The 20,221-nt window shown below is 44.3% G+C and overlaps 2 protein-coding genes across 6 annotated transcripts; both read right to left on the bottom strand.

Annotated features, from left to right (window-relative positions):
* Positions 1-398: 398 nt before the first annotated feature.
* dqx1 (DEAQ box RNA-dependent ATPase 1) lies at positions 399-12,825 on the bottom strand. Its single transcript, XM_084486452.1, has 12 exons — positions 12,494-12,825; positions 9,836-10,255; positions 8,459-8,652; positions 6,557-7,046; positions 5,735-6,010; positions 5,206-5,305; positions 4,850-5,008; positions 4,196-4,387; positions 3,613-3,738; positions 3,283-3,473; positions 1,849-2,039; positions 399-1,303 (listed from the first exon to the last, which is right to left on the bottom strand). Exons 2-12 carry the CDS (start codon positions 10,199-10,201, stop codon positions 1,084-1,086), a joined length of 2,505 nt encoding a protein of 834 aa, XP_084342578.1. The 5' UTR covers positions 10,202-10,255; positions 12,494-12,825; the 3' UTR covers positions 399-1,083.
* Positions 12,826-13,509: 684 nt separating this feature from the next.
* Positions 13,510-19,548, bottom strand: thnsl2 (threonine synthase-like 2). 5 transcript variants are annotated; one of them, XM_084486670.1, is made up of 11 exons: positions 19,450-19,548; positions 18,931-18,966; positions 18,653-18,719; positions 17,641-17,884; positions 17,136-17,330; positions 16,500-16,652; positions 16,065-16,304; positions 15,574-15,722; positions 15,216-15,341; positions 14,622-14,776; positions 13,510-14,330 (listed from the first exon to the last, which is right to left on the bottom strand). In XM_084486670.1, the coding sequence occupies exons 4-11, from the start codon at positions 17,861-17,863 to the stop codon at positions 14,108-14,110; spliced, it is 1,464 nt and encodes a 487-aa protein (XP_084342796.1). In that variant the 5' UTR covers positions 17,864-17,884; positions 18,653-18,719; positions 18,931-18,966; positions 19,450-19,548; the 3' UTR covers positions 13,510-14,107. The 5 variants fall into 5 exon arrangements, with proteins under 5 accessions (XP_084342796.1, XP_084342797.1, XP_084342798.1 ...); XM_084486671.1 differs by having other exon boundaries at positions 18,921-18,966; positions 19,450-19,535; XM_084486672.1 differs by having other exon boundaries at positions 18,931-19,000; positions 19,450-19,500.
* Positions 19,549-20,221: the final 673 nt, after the last annotated feature.

Here is a 20,221-nt window from a genome sequence, read left to right as displayed (position 1 = left end):
ACACAAAAAGGGGTCAGGTATGTAAAACATAATTTACGAATGTGAGAAACAGTACCAAGAAGTTACTGAATTACACTTTTACGTATATGTGCTGGTTAGGTACTGAACCAAATAAACAATAACGAATTTGACATTTGATGCGTGTTGCATGTGGCCAATCCGTTAGTAACCTTTCTGGTCTGTCTTGTTTACAATGTGGGACATTAACAATTCTACTTAGTCAGCCCATTGACAACATATCAAAATCCATGGCTTTTTCATGTGTTCCCCCTTTCTTGTTAAATGTTCTACATTTAAACAGTTTGCAGCCAGGTTGTTGGCATTACAGGCAACTATATTCAACTACTTTCTCTTTTTTTGTATGAATGTGAAAAGAAAATTCACTCATTGTCTTCACAGACAATTGCAATTGTTTTTAATCGTTGTTCAAATTAAATAGAGGCAATATATTTCCACTTTACACAAACACATACCAATATTCACACTTCATCACTGGAAAGAAAGAGGGAGGGACTCGTCATATGTAAGGAAGGAGGATATGTACCCAAACTGTACAAACAGTATAAAAACAATGGATTTTAAACAGCAAATCTCCAGCGATAGGTTTCTATCCCCACCGCAGCGCACCGTAAAGCCCTGAGATCCACGTCCTACATCTCCGTCTGGGCGTCTTAAGCTTAGTGTTCACTGAGGTCCAGCATCCCCCCTCTGAAGGAAGCTTCTAGATTTATTCCAAATATATTACTTCTGTTTTATTCCTATTATTTAAAATTGTTTTTTTAAAGACTCGAGAGAAAAGTACCTTTGTGATCAAATATAAAAAAAACTTTCATCTCACGTGGAATAAAAAGTCGGACAGACACATAACGGCTTCCGTGCATACATATTCCCAGAGAAGAGGAATTCCTTCAAAGCCACAAAAAAAAATGGACAAACCAAAGAGGAAGGCGTTAACTTCTTGAGGGGGGGGCGGGGGGGGGGGGGGGGGGTCGAGGAGAGACGATGCTAATCCCACATCGGGAATATCCCGGCTCCGTCTCCTTGACTTTCTTCGTTTTCCTGGATGATGAGATTCGCCCTCCCTCACTGGAGGACGCAGATGTCATTATTGTCCTGGCTGTCGTGCCCCTCCCCCCTGCGGTCCTGCACGGTCCCGCTGCTGTGGGTGTAGCTGTGCAGCAGCGCCTCGCCCTCCCCCGACGCCCTGTCCTGCTCCAGGGTCTGCCTCAGCTCCCTCAGCATCTCCTTCCCCTCGCTCGCCGGAAGGTTCCCCAGGTAGTACTGCGGAGCCAGCTCCACCAGCCTGCACACACACACACACACGGAGACACACACACACACAACCATCCGTACAACACACATACATTCATACAACCACAACCACCCACACAACACAGACACACACAACCACAAGTACACCGACACACACACACACACAAGGCTTAATGGTTACCCATAGACACACAGACAGGTTACACTATTTGTATTTCTGCAGTGGCCAGTCCACACAGTGTTGATTTGAATCCTTTACAGACACTTTTTTTTTACAATTTATAGCTGCTGGCCGAGTTTGTGTTTGCCAATTACACACTTACGTGTCTCAAGCACTATGATTACTTGAGCAAATATGAAGCGACAGAAAGGGAAACACCCCTTTCTCACCTGGATTTGAGCTCACTTATCATGTGACTGATTTGAGAGATTACCATATCAGCCAATCCCAGGTAATGCATGAGTTTAACCTATAGAGGGCGGCATCTAGCACACAAACCAATACACAAGCGCTGTTGGGGTCTGATTCTCCTTTATGCTGATCAAACCTAAACCCGTCCTATAGGCTGAACTCACATGTGCGGGTGCACGTGGGAGGCGGTGCGGATGCAGTTGTCGTGGGAGATGGTGAAGTCGTGGTAGAGCACCCAGGGGGGCGGGTCCGCGGCGGGCAGGCTGCACAGGTAGGAGGAGAAGGGGTGGAGGTGGGCCACGTGGCGGTGGGTGAGCAGCAGGTAGTTCCCCGAGCCGTCCACATCGTGGGCCACCTGGTGGGGGAAAAAGAGACGATGATTTAACGTGAGTTGAACAGCTGGTATGGGACAAGGACTCTGACCCATGACTGCTTCGACTGGTTGCTGCGATACGTCAACCTTGCCGCCATATTGGAGAGGGCAAGACATGTGAACGAATACACATGAATGGGGGAGATGCGTTTTTTCCGGATAAAAGGCACTATGTAAGGGATAATCACCTCAAGGCAGGGCAATAAACAGTTTGACATGCCCGGCTCGTGGACGGCTTACCTTCCACAAGCCGGGCATATCAAACTGTTTATTGCCCTGCCTTGAGGTGATTATCCCGTTTATTCTACTTCTTGCTTGCCAACATAATAAAACAATTCAAATACTTTAATAATTATGCTTTTTCTTATTCGTATTGCATGCTTATTAAATGTATATGTTTGAGTTCATCTCCCTCAAAAAGTAGTCCCCTTTAGAACTACGGTGAATAACGTTAGCTCAGCTGTAGCTAATTAGTTTCTATAGCAACCACACAAGGCTGCATCTGATCACTAGTTTAATAATGTAGTTGCTACATTGTATCTCGCTTGCGAAACTATGTATCGACTGACCCTCGGATTGATTTCCGACACTTTTTAAAAACTTTTTTAAGGTTTATTTTTATAATGGACCTCATGTTTGAAATTTCTGTGATAGAAAAAAAATACAAGCGGCGTATTGATCTACTATTTGATGACGCTGTGCTCAGTCAGCACCAAGTACAACCGACAAGTCAGCGGGCAACCTGCCGGGTTAATGCCCTCCTCCCAGCCAATCAGAATCAAGCATTCTTAAACAAAGTAGAATAAAATGTGTATATTTCTCAATGTTCTCTTTTGTTAAATGCATATTCTTTGCCTTTTAGATGTGTATTGATTTTTGCATTCATTTTTCGTTTGGGATGTTTATGTTTATGTTTATGTTTATGTTTATGTATGTATATTCAAATGCTAAACAAAGCATTGAAGCACAACATATGCTAACCCTAATTCTAAAATATGATACTTCCTAAAGCAAACACAAAATACCTGGTATAGTAAATATATTAAATTGAAGGAGTAATATGATATTGAGGATAAACTCAAGACTTTCAGAGTAATTGTAACGTAATTGGATTCTGAATCAAATGTAGGTGAAATCTATATGAAAAAATACATGACATACACAACATATTATTATGTTATATAAATGTCATACATAGCTAAGATACTCATCAGACACGCCTTACTTTAAGGAAGAAGCCAGAGATGAGGGCTCGCTTCACGTTGGTGCAGTTGTCCTGACAGCCAAAGGCGGGGGGGGAAACAGGAAGTTCTATTCGCTGCATCACCTCCAGAAGCTCCGCCCGGATCACCACAGCCAATCGTAACGCAGCAGAGCTGAGAAAGTTTGTCGTGCACCACGCCTCGTCCTGTTTATCTGTAATATTCATGACATAACAACATAACACATCTAATCTAAATACACTGTATAAATATACAGTATACACTGTATATCCAAGAAATCTAGAAAATCTAGTTGAAAATTGAAAAAGGATGGATGATTGACCGAAACATACGTTCTAAGAAAGCTTGGTAGATATTGATGAGAGTGAAGTGGTCTCCCTCGGCGTGCAGTAGAGGGCGCCGTTGGGAGATCACCGCTTCTTCTCCGGTAGGAGCCGAGGTCAGGAAGCAGGAGGGAGCTGAGGAGAGAAAAAAAGAAAGACCACTTTGAATTAAAAACGGCCTGTAGATATGGATATATATCTTTCTACAGTGTGTGCAAAGAGGTATTAATTTCTTGAGTATGTTGAGTCACTAAACAATTGAGATCTGCCTTATGAAACGATAAAGAAAGGGAGGAGGTAAAGGAGGTGCACACACCCTAGCAGAAAAATATCTATGCCTTCAGGAGTCAACGGGTTCCTGATACAAGGTCACAGAACATTTTGCGGGTTATCACACACATTATTACGTTTTACACCATCCGCATCGTCACCATCCGCATCGTCACCATCCGTAAAACGTACACACACACACACACACACACACACACACACACACACACACACACACACACACACACACACACACACACACACACACACACACACACACACACACACACACACACACACACACACACACGCGGTGCTCTACCTGTGAGCATGGCAGCGATGGTAAGCAGTTCGTTGACGCAGTCGTACTCGCAGGCGGCGATGAGGGCCTTGGCCAGCGGTGGCTCCAGGGGCAGCTCCGACATGATGATGCCCACCTCCGACAGGTTGCCGTCGTCGTCCAGCGCCGCCAGGTAGTCCAGGTCCTCCAGGGCCTGCATCAGGGCCTCCGGGGCTGGGTAGGGGAAGAGGGGGGGACGGAGAGAGGGGAGGAGGGGGAGGGAGGAGGGGAGAGATGGAGGAGAGAGAGATGAAGGAGAAAGGGATGGAGGAGAGACGGAGGAAAGAGATGGAGGAGAGAGGGATGGAGGAGAGAGATGGAGGGGAGAGAGATGGAGAGAGACAAAGCAAAGAGGGATGGAGGAGAGACAGAGGACAGAGTGAGAGAGATCGAAGAGAGCGCGGAGACAGAAGGGATAGGAAGAGAAAGAGTGAGAGGGAGAGAAAGTGAGAGGAAGACAGGACAAGAGAGTGAGAGGGAAGAAGAGAAGATGGAAGAGAGGGAGAGAGGAAGAGTGAGGAAAAGTACATAAGTTGGATGGACGATAGCGCATGCTTATTGCTTATACACATGGTTTTGGGGCCAAACTATTTATGAGTTCAGAAGGTAAATAAACAAAACAGGGTATATAGCTACCAGGTCTGTCCAGGAACTTGCACTGCCCCATGTCAGCGATGTCCAGCCGTTTGAGGAGCAGGACGAGTCTGCTGAGGTTCTCCTCCATCACCCGGGGACAGTGCTCCTCCTGCATGCCCGTATCGTACAGCGACTGGGGGTACAGGCGCACACATAGCCCTGGGGGAGGCGGGGGTTGAATAAAGGTTTAAAAAAAAAAAAAGTATTAATCAGTGCAAAGCAGAAATCACACATCATACGTCAAAAGTCCAAATAAAAATACATAATCACAAATGAAAAGCCAAGATTCTTGGACCACATGTAATGAGAACAATTGATTTGGAGGGGCAGTAATCTTCTCTATTCAGATGTCATACCTTTAAGGCAGCTGTTGATCCTCTCTGTGCGCATGTCAGCCTGCTGCTTGCTGATTGGCTGGAGGACCTGGGAGTTCGCCCGTATTTGTGGATTGTAAACCTATCACAAAAAATACAGAAGAATAGAAACGTTGATCCGACAACCCTGTCTTGAATCTTACATTTAACTACTTGGCTCAATCAAAAAGCTGGGGTTCGATTTTCGACTATAATAATATTGGTAACAGAAAGTGTAATTTTTGCCTGTACATGGTTGCTCAATGCGACCCACTAACATGGACATTATACTATTTATATTGTACATTAAATGCTCTCAGTCCTTTTTAGCACAAATTCACGCATTTACTCTCATTCACCCTTTTAGCAACAATGTACATCCCTTTTTATATTGTATAGATTATAATATACATAGTAAAATTGTATTCATACATCATAACATACAATCTATACGTGCTAGTTTAGAACTGTACGCAAATATGCCGAACATGGACAATCAAAGAGCCCAGGCCTCTTTGAGCGCTGAACTCACGGTCTTGAGCTGCAGGCCCGTGTCGATGACGTAGCGGATCCCGGGCATGGAGAAGGACGCCTCGGCCAGGGTCTCCGTCAGCACCACCCGGCGCCGCCCCGCCTCCCCTCCGCCGGGCCCCCTGGGCGGTGGCGGCAGCGGCGGGGCCTCAGCTTCGTACACCCGCTGGCTGGCCGCGCCCAGGCCGGCATGGAGCGGCAGCGTCCGCAGCAGGCCCAGGTGGGGGCTCAGCGCCACCGCCTCCTTCTCCAGCAGGGCGGAGCACTCCTCCACCTCCTGGGTGAAGCAGAGGGGGAAACACCGTCGGGCGTACTGTGTTAAGAGCGTGGAGCGAGTGGAGTGTTGTGAAGAGAGGGAGCAGATTGATGATTTTTTTTGTGCAGATTAGTGCCCTATTTCTGCTGCCGGGCGGAGGGAGGGTGGAGGGCTTGTGTAGGGGGGGGGGGGGTGGGTGGCCTGGGGTCGTGTGTTACGTGGAGGGCTTTAAAGCGGATGGGGTGAGTCAAGGAGAGCTGACAGGTTGGAGGCAGGGATACTTATGCTAAGTTTTGGTGGCAGTGTGTGGAGTGTGTCGTTTTTTGGGGAGGACGGATTCTGTGAGGCTTCTATTCAGGAGGAGGAGGAGGAGGAGGAGGAGGAGGAGGAGGAGAAGGAGAGGAGGTGGGGCCTAAGTGTGCAATATTTTGAAAATAAACCACCCATCGCGAAAACAACGTCCAAAACATCATCATCTATTGTCGACATTGGAATCAATCAATCTTTGTGGCCCTCTGTGTTCGCCCTCCATCTCTTAGGAGGTCTACGCGGCGCGGAGGTCCTCACCTGCGCGCTGGCGAGGAACACCATGACGTGGCCCTCCTCGCCCCGTCGGTGCAGATCCAGAACCATGTGACACGCCGCCACCAGGTGCTCCCTCCCCGCCGCCGGCTCCCGGTACACCGTCTCCACCGCCGGCCCCGGCCTCTCCCCCACCGCCACCCTCCCCTCGGCCACCTCCCCCAGGTCCTGCTCCGTTCCCGGGGAGCCTTCGGCAGCCCCCGCGGGGGTGGTTGTGGTGGCGTCAGGGGCGGGGTCCAGCACGAGGAGAGGCACGGGCCCCAGGAAGGCGGCCAGGCGGGGGGCCAGCGAGGGGTGACAGAGGAGGACCACGCGGAGGTCGTGGGGCCGCTGGCGGCACACGTCGCACAGCAGGCCCAGCAGCACGTCGGTGGGGATGGTGCGCTCCTGCAGCTCGTCCAGCACCACCACGCCGTACTGCCGCAGCAGGGGGTCCGACATCATCTCCTCCAGCAGCAGGGAGTCGCTCATGAACCTGGACGGAGGGGAGGGGAGGGGAGGGAGGGGAGAGGTGAGAGGTCAGAGGTGACGAATCACAGGACGGTTTAGGACGGATGGATATCAGCCCCCCAGAGACACCGTACAGAGTTTGTTACGCCTCAGATAGGCTTATAATGGGCTCAAGGCCAGAGCAATGGAGAGAAACAGAATACAAACTGGTCTAAAAAATCTGGATGGTCTTAAAAACCTAATGTATTATTAGGATGGAATCAGAATCCTAAAGAGCTTTAATGGCCCTGTGTAGAAAAGAGGTATCAAAATATCCAAATACAGAAAATATTTGAAATGAATGAAGAAACAAATTAATGAAATACATACAATATAATAAACATGAATTGTAAATAATGCAATCGTAATGGAGTCTGGAGTCTAAGAATCTGATACGCAGGTCCACCTCCTGTTTAATTTCCTGTTTAATTTCCTGCATCACAGAAAAACCTGCCACCTACTGGTGATGCGTCACACGTTTTCCCACTGTTTGCTATTTTAATCTTGATTTACTTTGATTTATCAAACGTTATCCTATGAATCATTTATTCAAATTACACCAGTGCACAACGGAAAGCGCTGGTGCACAAAAGTGAGCGAGTGAGACAGGGAGAGAGAGAGAGAGAGAGCGTGAGAGAGAGAGAGAGCGTGAGAGAGATAGAGATTAGCTTTCAGGCGTGTTATACAGCCACACTGTTGCTACCAATTTAACTATAAAATTCTGGTCACAATGAGAGGTTAGGGCGGGACTGGGGTGGTGAAGGAGGAGATCATGTAACCATTGCACTCAAGAGATGGGCGACTCCCTCTGAGAAAACTCCTGAGAAAAGAGCTTATCTGCCTACAGGATGAATAGTATTCGTGTTCATTTTTGTAGGTTGGAGACAAATACACACACACACACACACACACACGGCAGCCCAAACAGGTCCACGGGATGTATCTTTTTACAATAAGAAAGGCTTTAAACACAAAGGGCTCTTATTGCTTCCGTAATGTGACGCATTTCAAGTAAAACAGGAAATTCGGAAGGGACTTGGTACAGGCCGTGGGATAGTGGGAGTTGGGAGAGGACCTTGATGTACTATTATATTACTGTCCAATGTTATTAATATTGTATATTGGTTGCAATGGTATCTCTGTCTGCTGTGTGACACGTAGACCCACAACATGGGTGAGTACTTTTGCACAACAATGGTCATTCTGTTTTGATGGCTGAAAAACTTCTGCCACGAAGATGAAGCCTGCAGTATAAAAGTGTCAAGCCTGTCATGGTTCCGGTTGTGTGGAAAGCCTAACCTAACCGTTACATTCCCTAGTGCCATGTCCTCTTCAATCACAGCAGAAACTAGATGAAACAAAGGGATTGCATGTGCTTGTTACAAGTCCGTCCCTCACCTGAGCAGGGTGTCCGGGGTGCAGCTGTCGTCGTGCGGGACCCTGTAGCCCACCTCCAGACCCAGGCTCAGGTCCATCTCGTCGGCCACACGCAGGGCCAGGCTGCCCGCCGCCACCGAGTAGGGCTGGGAGCAGCACACCAGGCCCTGGGAGAACTCGTGGGACAGGGCGTACTCCACGCACCACTGGGGCACCTGGCGGGCCCAAACTTAGTGTTAGACTGTGATACACCAGGGATGTATCGTCAGGTTGCCTTCAAGATCTGCCTTCACAGGCTCAGTAACGTCAACGTGTAATCTTAGTGGAGATGATCAGAGGTACCGACCTACAAAGGGCCATATAGTGTATTCGCTTACTGCCAATTTGAATCAACAAAGATCTGTACTGTTCTGTCCGGTCACATTCATTAAAAATACAGTGGCGGACACAGACACAATCCAAACCTCATTTTATACCTTAATCCACACAAAAGATAACGTTGACCCTGCCTTTCCTGACAGAGATGTACCATTAAAGGTTGAAAATAAACACAAGCCAAATCCCTTAGTATATTTGAGCAGGCTCTTTGGATTTCATAAACAAGCGCAACCCAGTCCAAGTACAAATAAAGAACATAATCGAAAAGCACCTGCCTGAAACATGAAAGCATCAAAGACTGTGACTCGCGACAGGACACTTCATGATGATGAACTGTCTCGTTGTCTTATCAGCCTCATTTGATTAGAGGAGATATGAGCATGGATGTGTTGGAAACATAGTCTGGGTAAGAACATTCCCTCAGTATTCCCCAAGCCGTTTACATCACCACTCTAGAGGGAAAACCCCTCTAGAGTGGTGACGTGATGAACAGCCATGATTGCGCTCATAAACCTCAGATTGTTGACTCATCTGAGAAGATAAGTCAAGGGTTTAGGGCTGTGAATCTTAAAGTTTTCAAAGTTTAGGAATTAAGTGTACAAATTGTTGTGTCATACACTACAGTGAGGTTCTAGTTGGCTTTGGGTTGCCAATTATAAGATAGGTGAGATAGTTGCAGGTGTTGTCAGTTCTCTTTGAAATCTGGGTGTCGTGGACCACTTTTCGAGTAACCATTCAGAAATTACTTTTTCTGACAGGTATATATTCAGCTCATGAAATTACAAAACCTTATATTGTACACAATTGTCCAGATAACTCGGTAGCTGGTGCATGTTTTTTGCTTGGGGATTCCCCAATAGGTTTGGGGACATAATAATAACAATAAAAAATAAATAAACTGGACAAGACTAAAATTCTCAATTGTATCCTAACATCTACAGAATCACAATACACAATGTATCACGACTCAATTATCGCTGTGACATCATTAGGTCCCAGCCGACTCCCCGTCCACGTTACCTGGGTGCTCTTGCCCACGCCGCTGGGGGCGCTCAGCACCACCATGCTGTGGCTCTCCAGGTGCTCCAGCAGCCGGTACTTGAGCCTCCAGACGGGCAGCTGCCGGCGCTCCTCCAGCAGGACGTAGTACCGCGACGAGAAGGGCAGGCCGTCGTACGGGTTTACCTCCAGGTCTCCCAGCCCCTCCTCGTCCTCCTCGTCGTCCTCCTCGTCTCCCTCTCCTCGCTCCCCGCCCTCCCCCTCCTCCTCCAGGTCATCATCAGAGAACAGGGAGGAGACGGACAGGGAGTCCAGGGTGGCTGAAGGAGGGGGAGGTTGGAGGGCAGGGGGAGGGAGGGAGGAGGGGGAAGCTTGTGGCGAGGACATCCTCCCCCCCGGATGGGGGATGAGGGCGATGGGGGGGCGAGGGTCGGAGATCACCTGGAGACCGAATGGAGAGTGTGAGGAGTGAATGATTAACAGGCTATTACAGCTCAATTATAACTGAACAAGATCAAACATGCTTTTTATTGGCAGGGATTTCTACCGAACTTCCTGAAGCTTTTTATCATATCCTCCAGGCAAATTATCAAATTCCTTTTCACATCCATTCTTTGCACCAACCGTTTTCTTAAAAATATGTCAAAGAGTAGATTCAGTACCTTTCAGAAAATGTAAACCAGTGAGGAGCAAATGTACGAGTTGTACATCTAACACAACTCTGGAAGCAGCAAGATGTATGATGACCTGTTTCTTACGATCGCTGCTTGTTTTAGTTCTTGTTCTACACCACAGAAATGTGTTTCTTTAACCACGGTATCAAAATAGGAAAGATTGAAGTGCCTTTAAACCGGAGTGAGCCCCATGTTTCTTCTGAAAGTTGCCATGAACCTTTAATATGATATGGTCCATTCTCCATTAGCTTTATTCAAGCAAATAGGGGAGGGGAGTGTCTTTGCCTCTTGCTTTGTTTATACTTTTCAAAGTCTGGGGGTCTAATGAGTACTCCTTTAGGAGAGAAAGTACTGCAGTAAAAGTCAACCCCCCAGCACCAAAACCAACCACTTGTAGATTGGTTTGCATTAGATAACGCCCTCTTTAGTCTATACACATCCTATAACATGCATAACCTGTTTTTGGCTGATATGGTCAAATAGACCCATGCTGATTAAGTGTCGATGCTCCGCTTATTGAAACTGAATCAAAGGGGTCCCACAATTGTCTTTTAAAGGTTCAGGGCATGTGTTTGGTTCTCCTTTAACAACCAGATCCTCAGGACGACTGCTGCCTTTTAGCATAGCAGCAGTTATAACATGTTTCTTTCCTCACTGGGGTTGCCGGTTCAAAGCCCTGCCTCAGGGTGGGTCTATCTGGCATCTCAGCTGTCCTATACATTCAACGCTTCAGGCAAACTCCTCTAGTTGCACTCTCATCGCCCCACATGGCCTTATAGCAGCTGTTTATCAGCTGTTTGAATAACTTGACCACAGATCAACTAAGCTGACTATCTATTCTATCAGTAGTCAATGATTTTATTCCATAACACATCAACAAGAAGGTTTTCTTTACATCGCTAGCAAAAAAATTTATCAAAAAGAAAGTAAACCATTAAATTCCCAAATATCTTGGGAACACTCCCCTTGATGTCATACTGGGCTTTTGGGGTGTTGATTAGGCATGTTTGGTTGTAGCTCTGTATAAAACTAGCAGTATTGCATACTGTCAAATAATACAAAACGATGTCAGTTCTCTCACATTTACTGTATTTGTTATTGCTGTTTGCCTCAGCTTCACTTTCAGTCTCAACCACAGCCACGTAGCAAGTCTAGACACTCACCGTGAAAATATTCAGGTGTAACTTCACAGGAGATGCATTAACTTCCCCTGCTTTCCAACAGAGAACAACTCTGAGGTGACACCTTCTTAAAGTGTAAATTAACCTCCGTATTCCGTCTGTAAAATGTAACCACGCTTTTATATTAGTTTATAACAGGTGATCGAAGCTAGGCTCTAGCCAAGAAGCCTATACGGCATATTTTCTTTGGCAAGGTAACCACCATTAGCCTAATGTCAATAAGCCCAGGCCTACTTCACCAACATGACTTCACCGACATGGACATGTGCCAGGACGCATGTGTATTCAAGAAGACATGCTAGCGTTCATGTCGCAATCATTTCGACCACAGTGGACATTTTTTCATCTATTAATAAATGTGAATAGCATGTCAACAAACAGTGGCTGATAGGCTACATGCCTCTACTGAAGACGACAGACTAGTCTCATACGCTGTTGGTATTTTCTGCACTATAATGTTCGTGTCCCTGTACCACAATGTTACAACATAAAATAACGCAGCATAACATAACTCCACACATAGTTTTCACAGTAAAAGGGTGACCTGGGGAGATGTTTACAGTCTGTGTACAAGAGGAAAGAGTGCTATACATGTCAGGCGCTATCTAACAGCCAAGAAAAGCTATTTTGGATGTGAACTTAATCCAAATGTCAACGGAATACGTAGGAACATCCAACACACAGACTCTGTCTCATTCTGCAGACACCTTGAGAGTCTGGCCACAGAGTAAAGTCAGCTGACATTCAGTCTCCAAGACCTGTAAACAAATAAAGCATTGGCAAATATTGGTCACTATCCCGCCCTTGTACTAAAACAAGTTTACCTCTTTAACATATCAGATGAGTGATCCGAAGAGATTAAAGGGTGGCAGGACGGTGGGCAAAAACAAAAAAAGCCCCACTGTCCAGGAAGCTTTGTTTAGGTAAGGTATCCACTGATGGCGAAACCACGAAAGCAATACCGACCGATCCCCTAGGCGAAACGAAGCCCGTCTTTCCCCTGGAGAACGACCACAAAAATTAAATCCAGGAAAACGTAGATCCAACGAGAGTTTTTATTCGTGATTGCCAAAGGGGTCCGCTTTTGACGTGACTGCTGACAATTGATAATAATATCAATGCTTTATTGTATCGCGCTACGGACCCGCCGCCATGTTTGGTTGTCTGACTGGGCGCAGGTGGCGTCGACAGTCAAAGGGGCGGAGCCTTGGGAGATGCTGTCAAACCATGACATACATTTAAAGAGCTAGAAATACCTCTACAATAGAACGACAATATTATGTCCATCTAAATATATGAATATATATTTGGATTGTAAGCCTAGGCTCTATTTATATTATACAGCTATAGGGCTACACAAGTATAACCATGTAATCTAGAATCATTCATCCTTATTGCCATCATCAAATTAAATGTCACACAATTCTTGGTTAATGTTACTAGTATTGTGTCATTTTTTTGAAACTCAAGGTGGTGTACTTGAATGTTTTATGGTGTCACTTTGTAACGTCCTTCCAGAGATATCAGGGACAATAAACCAGGGCTTGAGTCCCCCTGGGAGTACACTTTCCTCACAACTACTAAAAGCTTTGTACTGCACAAGCACTGCAGTAGCCTACAAAGGAAATAGATTCAAAGAGAAGAGTGGGAAATTGAGAATATTACCAGGTTATCCACTAGGAAGAACTGATTCATTTCTAGTCATGTCTTTATTGGTTGTTGCATAGTAATTGTAGATTATATAAAAACATACAGATGATCTATCCTGCACTGTACATTTCCAAACCTGTTTCAGAAGGTTATTGTGTAACAGTCCATTCTTTACACTGCCCCATAAAAACACATCTAGTTAAACTTTAGGTTATTGCCTATTCTGTCGATCTTATTTAGATTTGTAATAAATGTAAGAGCAGATGTGTGAGGCTCCTCAACATGATCAACATACCTTTTATATTTTACTTTGGTAATGTCATGTGAGATATACTGTACATTCATATACATACTAAATGTATACATTCATATATATTTTAGGTATGATATAGGTCTTTTGATATATTCAGAAGACCATCTTCTTTGTATATATGTATATATTGTATGGGTTTACACAAACCTTAGCTTTGAAGGAGAATGAGACTACCATCACCATTATACTACACAAACCCTGTTGTGTTGCATAATTTAGTAGGATATTGCAGTGTAATAAAGACTAATGAACGCTAGGATGAGTCATTCAACATTTTACGTCGCAAGCATGAGACCAAAGTCCATGGCAGTCAATAGAAAAGGAAAAAGGACAAAAGTTCAATAAAATAGTTTTGTCTCTCATTACCTTACAAGCATGAGAAAGGAGCACAGTTGGTTGAGTTGGTCTCAAAATATAATGTTTAATTAATGTAACGTGAATTTAACGTTAAAGAAGTTAATCTATAGATGAAGGTTTAGGTGTAGGTCACGTAGCGTTCCCTAGCGGAGCTTATCGACTGGATTTTCTCTCTCAGTTTGCCCTCCCAGTCTTTGCTCCAGGTCTGGCTTCTCTCCAGGCCCTCGCAGCGGGTGGCCATTTTATCCAGCGAGGACAGAGATTCAGGCAGGTCAAGGGTCAGCCCTGCCCTCTGAACTGCAGACTGGAACTTAGCAGGAGATGCTGTTGCTAGGTAACACCTGGAAGAATTTGGAACACATTACTATTTCATTGGATGAAGAAGTAACTGGAGTGTGAGTGTGTGTCTGTGCACAATTTACACAATATAAGCCTGTGTTCCTCTTATATTTGTACAGTACAGTTAAAGTACAATTCAGGAAAAACAAAAAGACCTGTATTGGATACTTGGACACAGTTGTGTTGTTGTTGCTTCTTCCGGACAGGTCCTGTGTGTGTGTGTGTGTGTATGTGTGTGTATGTTTGAGAGTGAGTGAGTGAGTGAGTGAGTGAGTGTGTGCGTGAGAACCTACCTGTTGATTCGAGCATTGGGAGGTGTGTGATAGTGGTGCCAGACAGCCACTGCGGTGTGTGGACACAGTAAGTACTGGTTGTCCTCCCAGCACCTCCTCATGCTCTCCATGATCCCCTCATCTGTCACTGTCCCTGCAGACACAGCCTGGGACAGCTGGAGGACGGTTAGAGACAGAGGATAGAAGAAGAACATTTTGAATCACTCACTACGGACTATTACCAAAGGTTTTGTAATATCCACATTTTGTATTCCTTATTACGTTTTTAAGCTGCTTTGGCATGTTTATTTTCCCTACCAATAAAGGTATTTTGAATTTAATTGAATTGAGAGTGAGAGAGCCACAGGTGCATGAATGCAACACTTCTCAATTACAGAAAAACATAGGGAGGGAGGGAGCAGAGAGCGAATTGGCGTTTTTGGGAGGGTTGTTTATTCTCAAAATCGTTCTATTATCCGCTGTTCTCTGCTCCCCCTCTCCCTCTCTCTCTCTCTCTCCCTCTCTCTCTCTCTCTCTCTCTTCACAACTCTCAATCTGACCAACAGCAGCTTTAAGTGAAAATTTGTAAAGAACGGACAATAATGACCACTGTACCACTTTGTGGAGCTGTTCAGGCAGAGTGTGTCTATGCGAGCTCTGGAAGTCCTCCATAATACCCTTCACTAGGGCGCCATCTCTTCCCGACAGCAGCCAGAACACCCGCTCCATGTTGTAGGGGTCCTACACAGGAGCAGCAGTAACAGGGTACTTAAAGATGGAGAAAAGTCCTCTTGCATAGCATTAATACATCCGTCCATGCTCAGTAACTGTAATCCATATAATAATATCATTATAAAAAACAATGGGAGAAGGAAATAACATTGCAACAGGATGCAGGTAATAGGAATAGTAATGCTTATGATAACACACATATTAGCATTGACAATTTTATCTCTCAGGGGATTAATAGCACCTGAATATCAATGGCAGGGGCCAGAGTTTGTTTAACGTCAGCCGCCATGGAGAAGTCCCCACTCTGCACTGTCCGCCGCACGATGTCATTGCTGTTCACCATGGCAACAAGCTGCAGGGGCACGCCCATCTGCTTCACGAGACATCCAGCTGAGAATAAACAGCAAGCTTAAAACTACAACTCATACTACAGCACTGTTAGGATCAGGTTTGTCCAGTGATGTGAGGGGGTTTGAAACTGCAGCAGAAAGGTTCTGGGTTTAAACCCCAATGATCACACAATGAGTCTACCTGTGGGCATCCCTGAGCTGAGATGTCTAAGCCCTACCATCTCATGAGAGAAAGGAGAAAATAAAAAACGTGACTTTTGTTTTGGAGTTGCTTTGGAAGAAAGCCTCTGCTAAAGGACTAAAGCAGTAAAGCACTATCAACATTCAAATCGTAACAGTTTACCCATTAATGTCCAACACCGTATCCAACGTTAGGTCTCACCGGCGATATTTCCAGCTCCTCCGGTTGGAACGACCACCTCCAGGGAGGGCAGAGGGGCGTCAGCGCTGGTCTCCTCCAGGCCACTCATGTGCAGATAGGCGTAGATAAAGTGGGCCAGCTGTATCATGATCCTGGACCAGTTGACCGAGTTCAGGCTCATGAGGCCATGGGCTTTGACCAGTTCATGGTCGGCAAACAGACGGCGTATTGGATTGTCAATATCGTCTGAGGTCCCGTCCGCTAAAACAAGAAAGAGTCGCAAGTTACAACTTTTTTTTTTATTGAAACTGAGAATAACACTGTAGTCGGTTGCTATCAGTCCTACCACCGAGTATTATAATTACCCATAAAAGGTGGTTGCTTTTATGGTTGCCTACACAATGAGGGTGCTGGATATGTGTTGCTCAGACCGTCCTTCCTTCTTTTCTAGTCTACCTGAGAACACGTGGATGTTGTCCTGTAAGCAGGTGGTCATGTGCTTCTCCTGGACAGGGGTGATGCGTCCCCTGGGGTACACCACCACCAGGTCCACCTGGGCCAGCCCTTTAGCACTCTGGATGGCTGCGCCACCGGTGTCCCCCGACGTACCTGAACAGGCACAACACAACTAGATGCATCTGACACAGGTTTGTCACTGTGGACATATGTTTTTGGAAATCCGGATGATATATGTCTTGGTAAAAAATGTAATTAAATGAATAAGCACTGTTAGATGAAAAATTATTGTGCAGCTCTACCAATTCTGGCTTTTTGAAGAATTTATGATCCTTCTCCATTTTGTTCTGCGACTTGTTTGAAGATGTACAAACTATCATCTATATCGTCAGACAGTCCTCAACCACAAGACCACAGTCAGAAAATGCAGCTAAGTCACGCAACACTCCTTAACAACTGGTGGCCACGTAGTTATTTTGTGTATAGCAAGTAATTAGACTGTAGGTTTATTGCTATGAAAGATACACACAGCAATTATAAGTCATATTGTGCATATGGGTACTTATTTAGTCTTCTGTTACAGAGACCTTTTTCTTTTATGCTAATACCCGTCTGAACGTAATAACTAGCACTTACCCACGACAACAACAGCTCTGCGTTTCTGTTTGTGGAGAAAGTAGTCGAGGAAGCGCACAGTGCAGGTCATTGCCAGGTCCTTGAAGGCCAGCGTGTTGCCATGGAAGAGCTCAACGATGGTCAAGCCCTCTTTTAATTTGGCAAATCTGACGACCTCTGGCACTGAGAAGCTAGACAAGGCCTCCATCACCAGGGCTGGGGAGGAAGAAAATGTTGGGAATATGGGAAGAAAATTAAAAAAAAATAGAGAAAAAGTGTAAATAATATATATATTTTTTATTAATTCCAAGTGGTTATCAGATTAAATAATTTCCTAAAACAACATTATATGCAGCATCAACCGAAACAATAATAAAAAACACAAAACACAAAAATAACTTTTTATTTTATTATATAACTTTTGTCAGAGTGAGGAACCTATATTGCACACTGTGCATCTCATTATGCATCGTCCAGGTCGAAACTCCAAGACAGCATAACCTCCTTCAGGCCCTGAAGGCCTCACCTTCCAGGTGGTCTCTAGGCATCAGCTGGGTGGGGATGAACAGTGAGGCCACCTCCACCACCAGCTGAGAGAAATGCAGACCGGCCCAGGAGCGCAGGGTGTCAGGGCTCAGCACAGGCAGGCTCTCTGGCATGAACATCCCCCCGTCCGGGGCGAACCCAGAGAAGAGGACATCGCAGAAGTCCAAGCCCTGGACCCCGCCCCGAGTGCTGCAGTACCGCATCAGAGGAGCCTGTTGTGGAGCCTGTGTGTGTGTGTGTGAGGGAGGCAGACCTTTAGACAGAACATAGGCATTGAGAAGTTTTTATCTTTAGGGCTGCAACCTATAAGCAAGTAAGTAATTAAATGCCCTTGTAGAGTCTTAAATTAGCTTGCTCTCTCTGACAAGCAGCCAAGATAAATTGAAGTAGTAGTTTTATAATGATCCTTAAAAATCCTTTTATAATGATCCAGAAATTCCAAATATCTGAAGCATTAGACAGAAAATGTTGACGGTTTTATGGATTTGGTGGTTTGGTGGTACTGTCACCACCAAAAAGAAATAGCCATGGTCATGTACGGTACATCTCCTCTCCCCCTCCCCAGCTAACCTACAGCAGAATATCTACTTTGATTGGGGCTAAAGTCCAACCCCGGTTGAAGTACATGTCCTTTGCTTCCCATAAACTGTTTTCTGCTCCCTTGCAACCTCATGTCGTTATTATTAGGTTTACACTTTTAAGTTGCCTGAAAAGTATAACATTTCTAAAAAAGTATATGATGGGGTTATGGCATGAATTTCTATTGCAATGATGTATTCTAAGATAACAGTACATACGAAAAACTAAAATAAATGACTAATAATGAAAACTAAGAATATGAATGAACAAAGCATAATACAGAGTAAAATATACTGATGATGGGTATTGAAATACCAATATAAACCAGGTTTATTGAACACATAATATAACATTTACTTTAAGAGTTAATACACACAAAGCTTATAACATAAACACATATTGTACATTCTTACCTGTTATTGGTATCCAGACAGAACCAAAGTGTCCTCCAAAATGACCTTCAATACTAATAAGAAAAGGCTAGAAAATGCCAAATAATAAATATTAGTCTACACCAACGTTGCAACTTGGTACTAATCATATTAATTGTAATTAATAAGAAAATAAGTCAACCGTGCTACTGCAGATTATTATTTTTTGCATTGAAAGTCAAATAAAACCTACTTTTAAGTAACTTCTACATAATCAAAAGAAGAAGAATCAATTTAATAAGCACTTCACCTGGCATTACCTTGTATCTTGTTCACTGCAGGCTCCAGTCCAGGGTCTAAAATAGTTACCAAAGGGGGAAGGGCCTGGTTCTGTTAGAATACAGTTTTAAGGTGTCTGAATACAACTAGCTAAGAATGTTTGGAGTTTAATCTCACTTAGAAAAATTTTCCGATCACATTCTGTATAACTTTTTATATATCTATGAAAACGAATTAATGTATAACGCTTTATTAACCCACAACAACTTCTAGAAACGTAATAACTTGCTATAACGGGCACCAGACCTGAGGGAGGTTATATATTTGCTGCCACTGGCAAATAAAATGAGTGTCATGCATTATTTAGCAAAATGGGCAAGCATAATCTTGACCCTTCAATCTCTGTTGCAGTTTGTCTCTAATTTCCATTAACCAAGCCAAGCAACCTGTAGATGATCTATCCCAATTCAAAACAAACACTTTCGTATCAAACACTTGCGTAGTAAAATTACCCAAATATTCAATGCTTTGCAAATCTCATAATGGTAGTCTTCCATTACCATTTAGCCTCTGGGTTTCAGATCTCAGATCCTAACGTTCTACCCTCTGAAAGTTCTACTCAAGTTCTGCTCAAGTCCCGTTGTATTGGTGTTTTCGTCACAGTTGGCCGGCTGCCTTCTGTGAACCGGATGCAGAATGCGCTTTAATCCATAATGGAAACGAGGGTTTTGTTTTTGATTTATGCAATTAAAAACAAATCGTATCATATATTTTATGTAAATCATATTTCATGTATTTTTAGATATTTTATTCTGACACATATCCCACTGTAGATGGATGTCATTTTTAAGTATCGAAAATTACGACCAAGCCTACTACTTCGTGCTTCTTCTGTTAATTTATTAGTATTATTAAAATTAGTATTAGTATTAGCAAAATGTATCAAATATTTTTCGCATAATCAATATTCCATAAATGTAGCATTATAATGTGTGGAATAATGCATGCAATGTGAACTTGACCTTGGTCTATCTGTGAGAAAATGTAGCATAATGCTTTCTCAAATCTTTGCCTTAACTTTCACAATAATTCAATTCCATTAAATTAATTAAACAACTAGATCCGTTACACACAACATTATTCCATCACCTGAATACTTGCTTTTACACAACAAATTCATCCATTTTTTTGTTGCTTGTGTTTTTTTGGTCATGTTATTAACAGGAATCTCACATTCATAAAAGTGATGTGTGGTAGTTAGTGAATGTATTTGAGCATGATTTATTCAGACTTCAGATTAACCGTGGTCTAGTTAGTATCAATAGGGTGTTT

This window comes from Micromesistius poutassou (assembly GCF_964030765.1).
Source record: "Micromesistius poutassou genome assembly, chromosome: 22".
NCBI classification, from domain to species: domain Eukaryota; kingdom Metazoa; phylum Chordata; class Actinopteri; order Gadiformes; family Gadidae; genus Micromesistius; species Micromesistius poutassou.
The sequence above is the reverse complement of the archived record's forward strand: the minus strand, read 5'-3'. Positions and strand labels throughout refer to the sequence as shown.

What these genes read in the sequence shown, in the direction of transcription:
- thnsl2 (XM_084486670.1), bottom strand. Translation starts at nt 17,863, where the DNA reads ATGCGGTACTGCAGCACTCGGGGCGGGGTCCAGGGCTTGGACTTCTGC. An exon ending in AGGAGCTGGAAATATCGCCG is followed by an intron (nt 15,723 to 16,064) that starts GTGAGACCTAAC and finishes GTTTATTCTCAG; the next exon opens with CTGGATGTCTCGTGAAGCAG. An exon ending in CCCCTGCCATTGATATTCAG is followed by an intron (nt 15,342 to 15,573) that starts GTGCTATTAATC and finishes GCTCCTGTGTAG; the next exon opens with GACCCCTACAACATGGAGCG.
- dqx1 (XM_084486452.1), bottom strand. Translation starts at nt 10,201, where the DNA reads ATGTCCTCGCCACAAGCTTCCCCCTCCTCCCTCCCTCCCCCTGCCCTC. An exon ending in GATCAACAGCTGCCTTAAAG is followed by an intron (nt 5,009 to 5,205) that starts GTATGACATCTG and finishes CGCCTCCCCCAG; the next exon opens with GGCTATGTGTGCGCCTGTAC. An exon ending in TCCCACGTGCACCCGCACAT is followed by an intron (nt 1,304 to 1,848) that starts GTGAGTTCAGCC and finishes GTGTGTGTGCAG; the next exon opens with GCTGGTGGAGCTGGCTCCGC.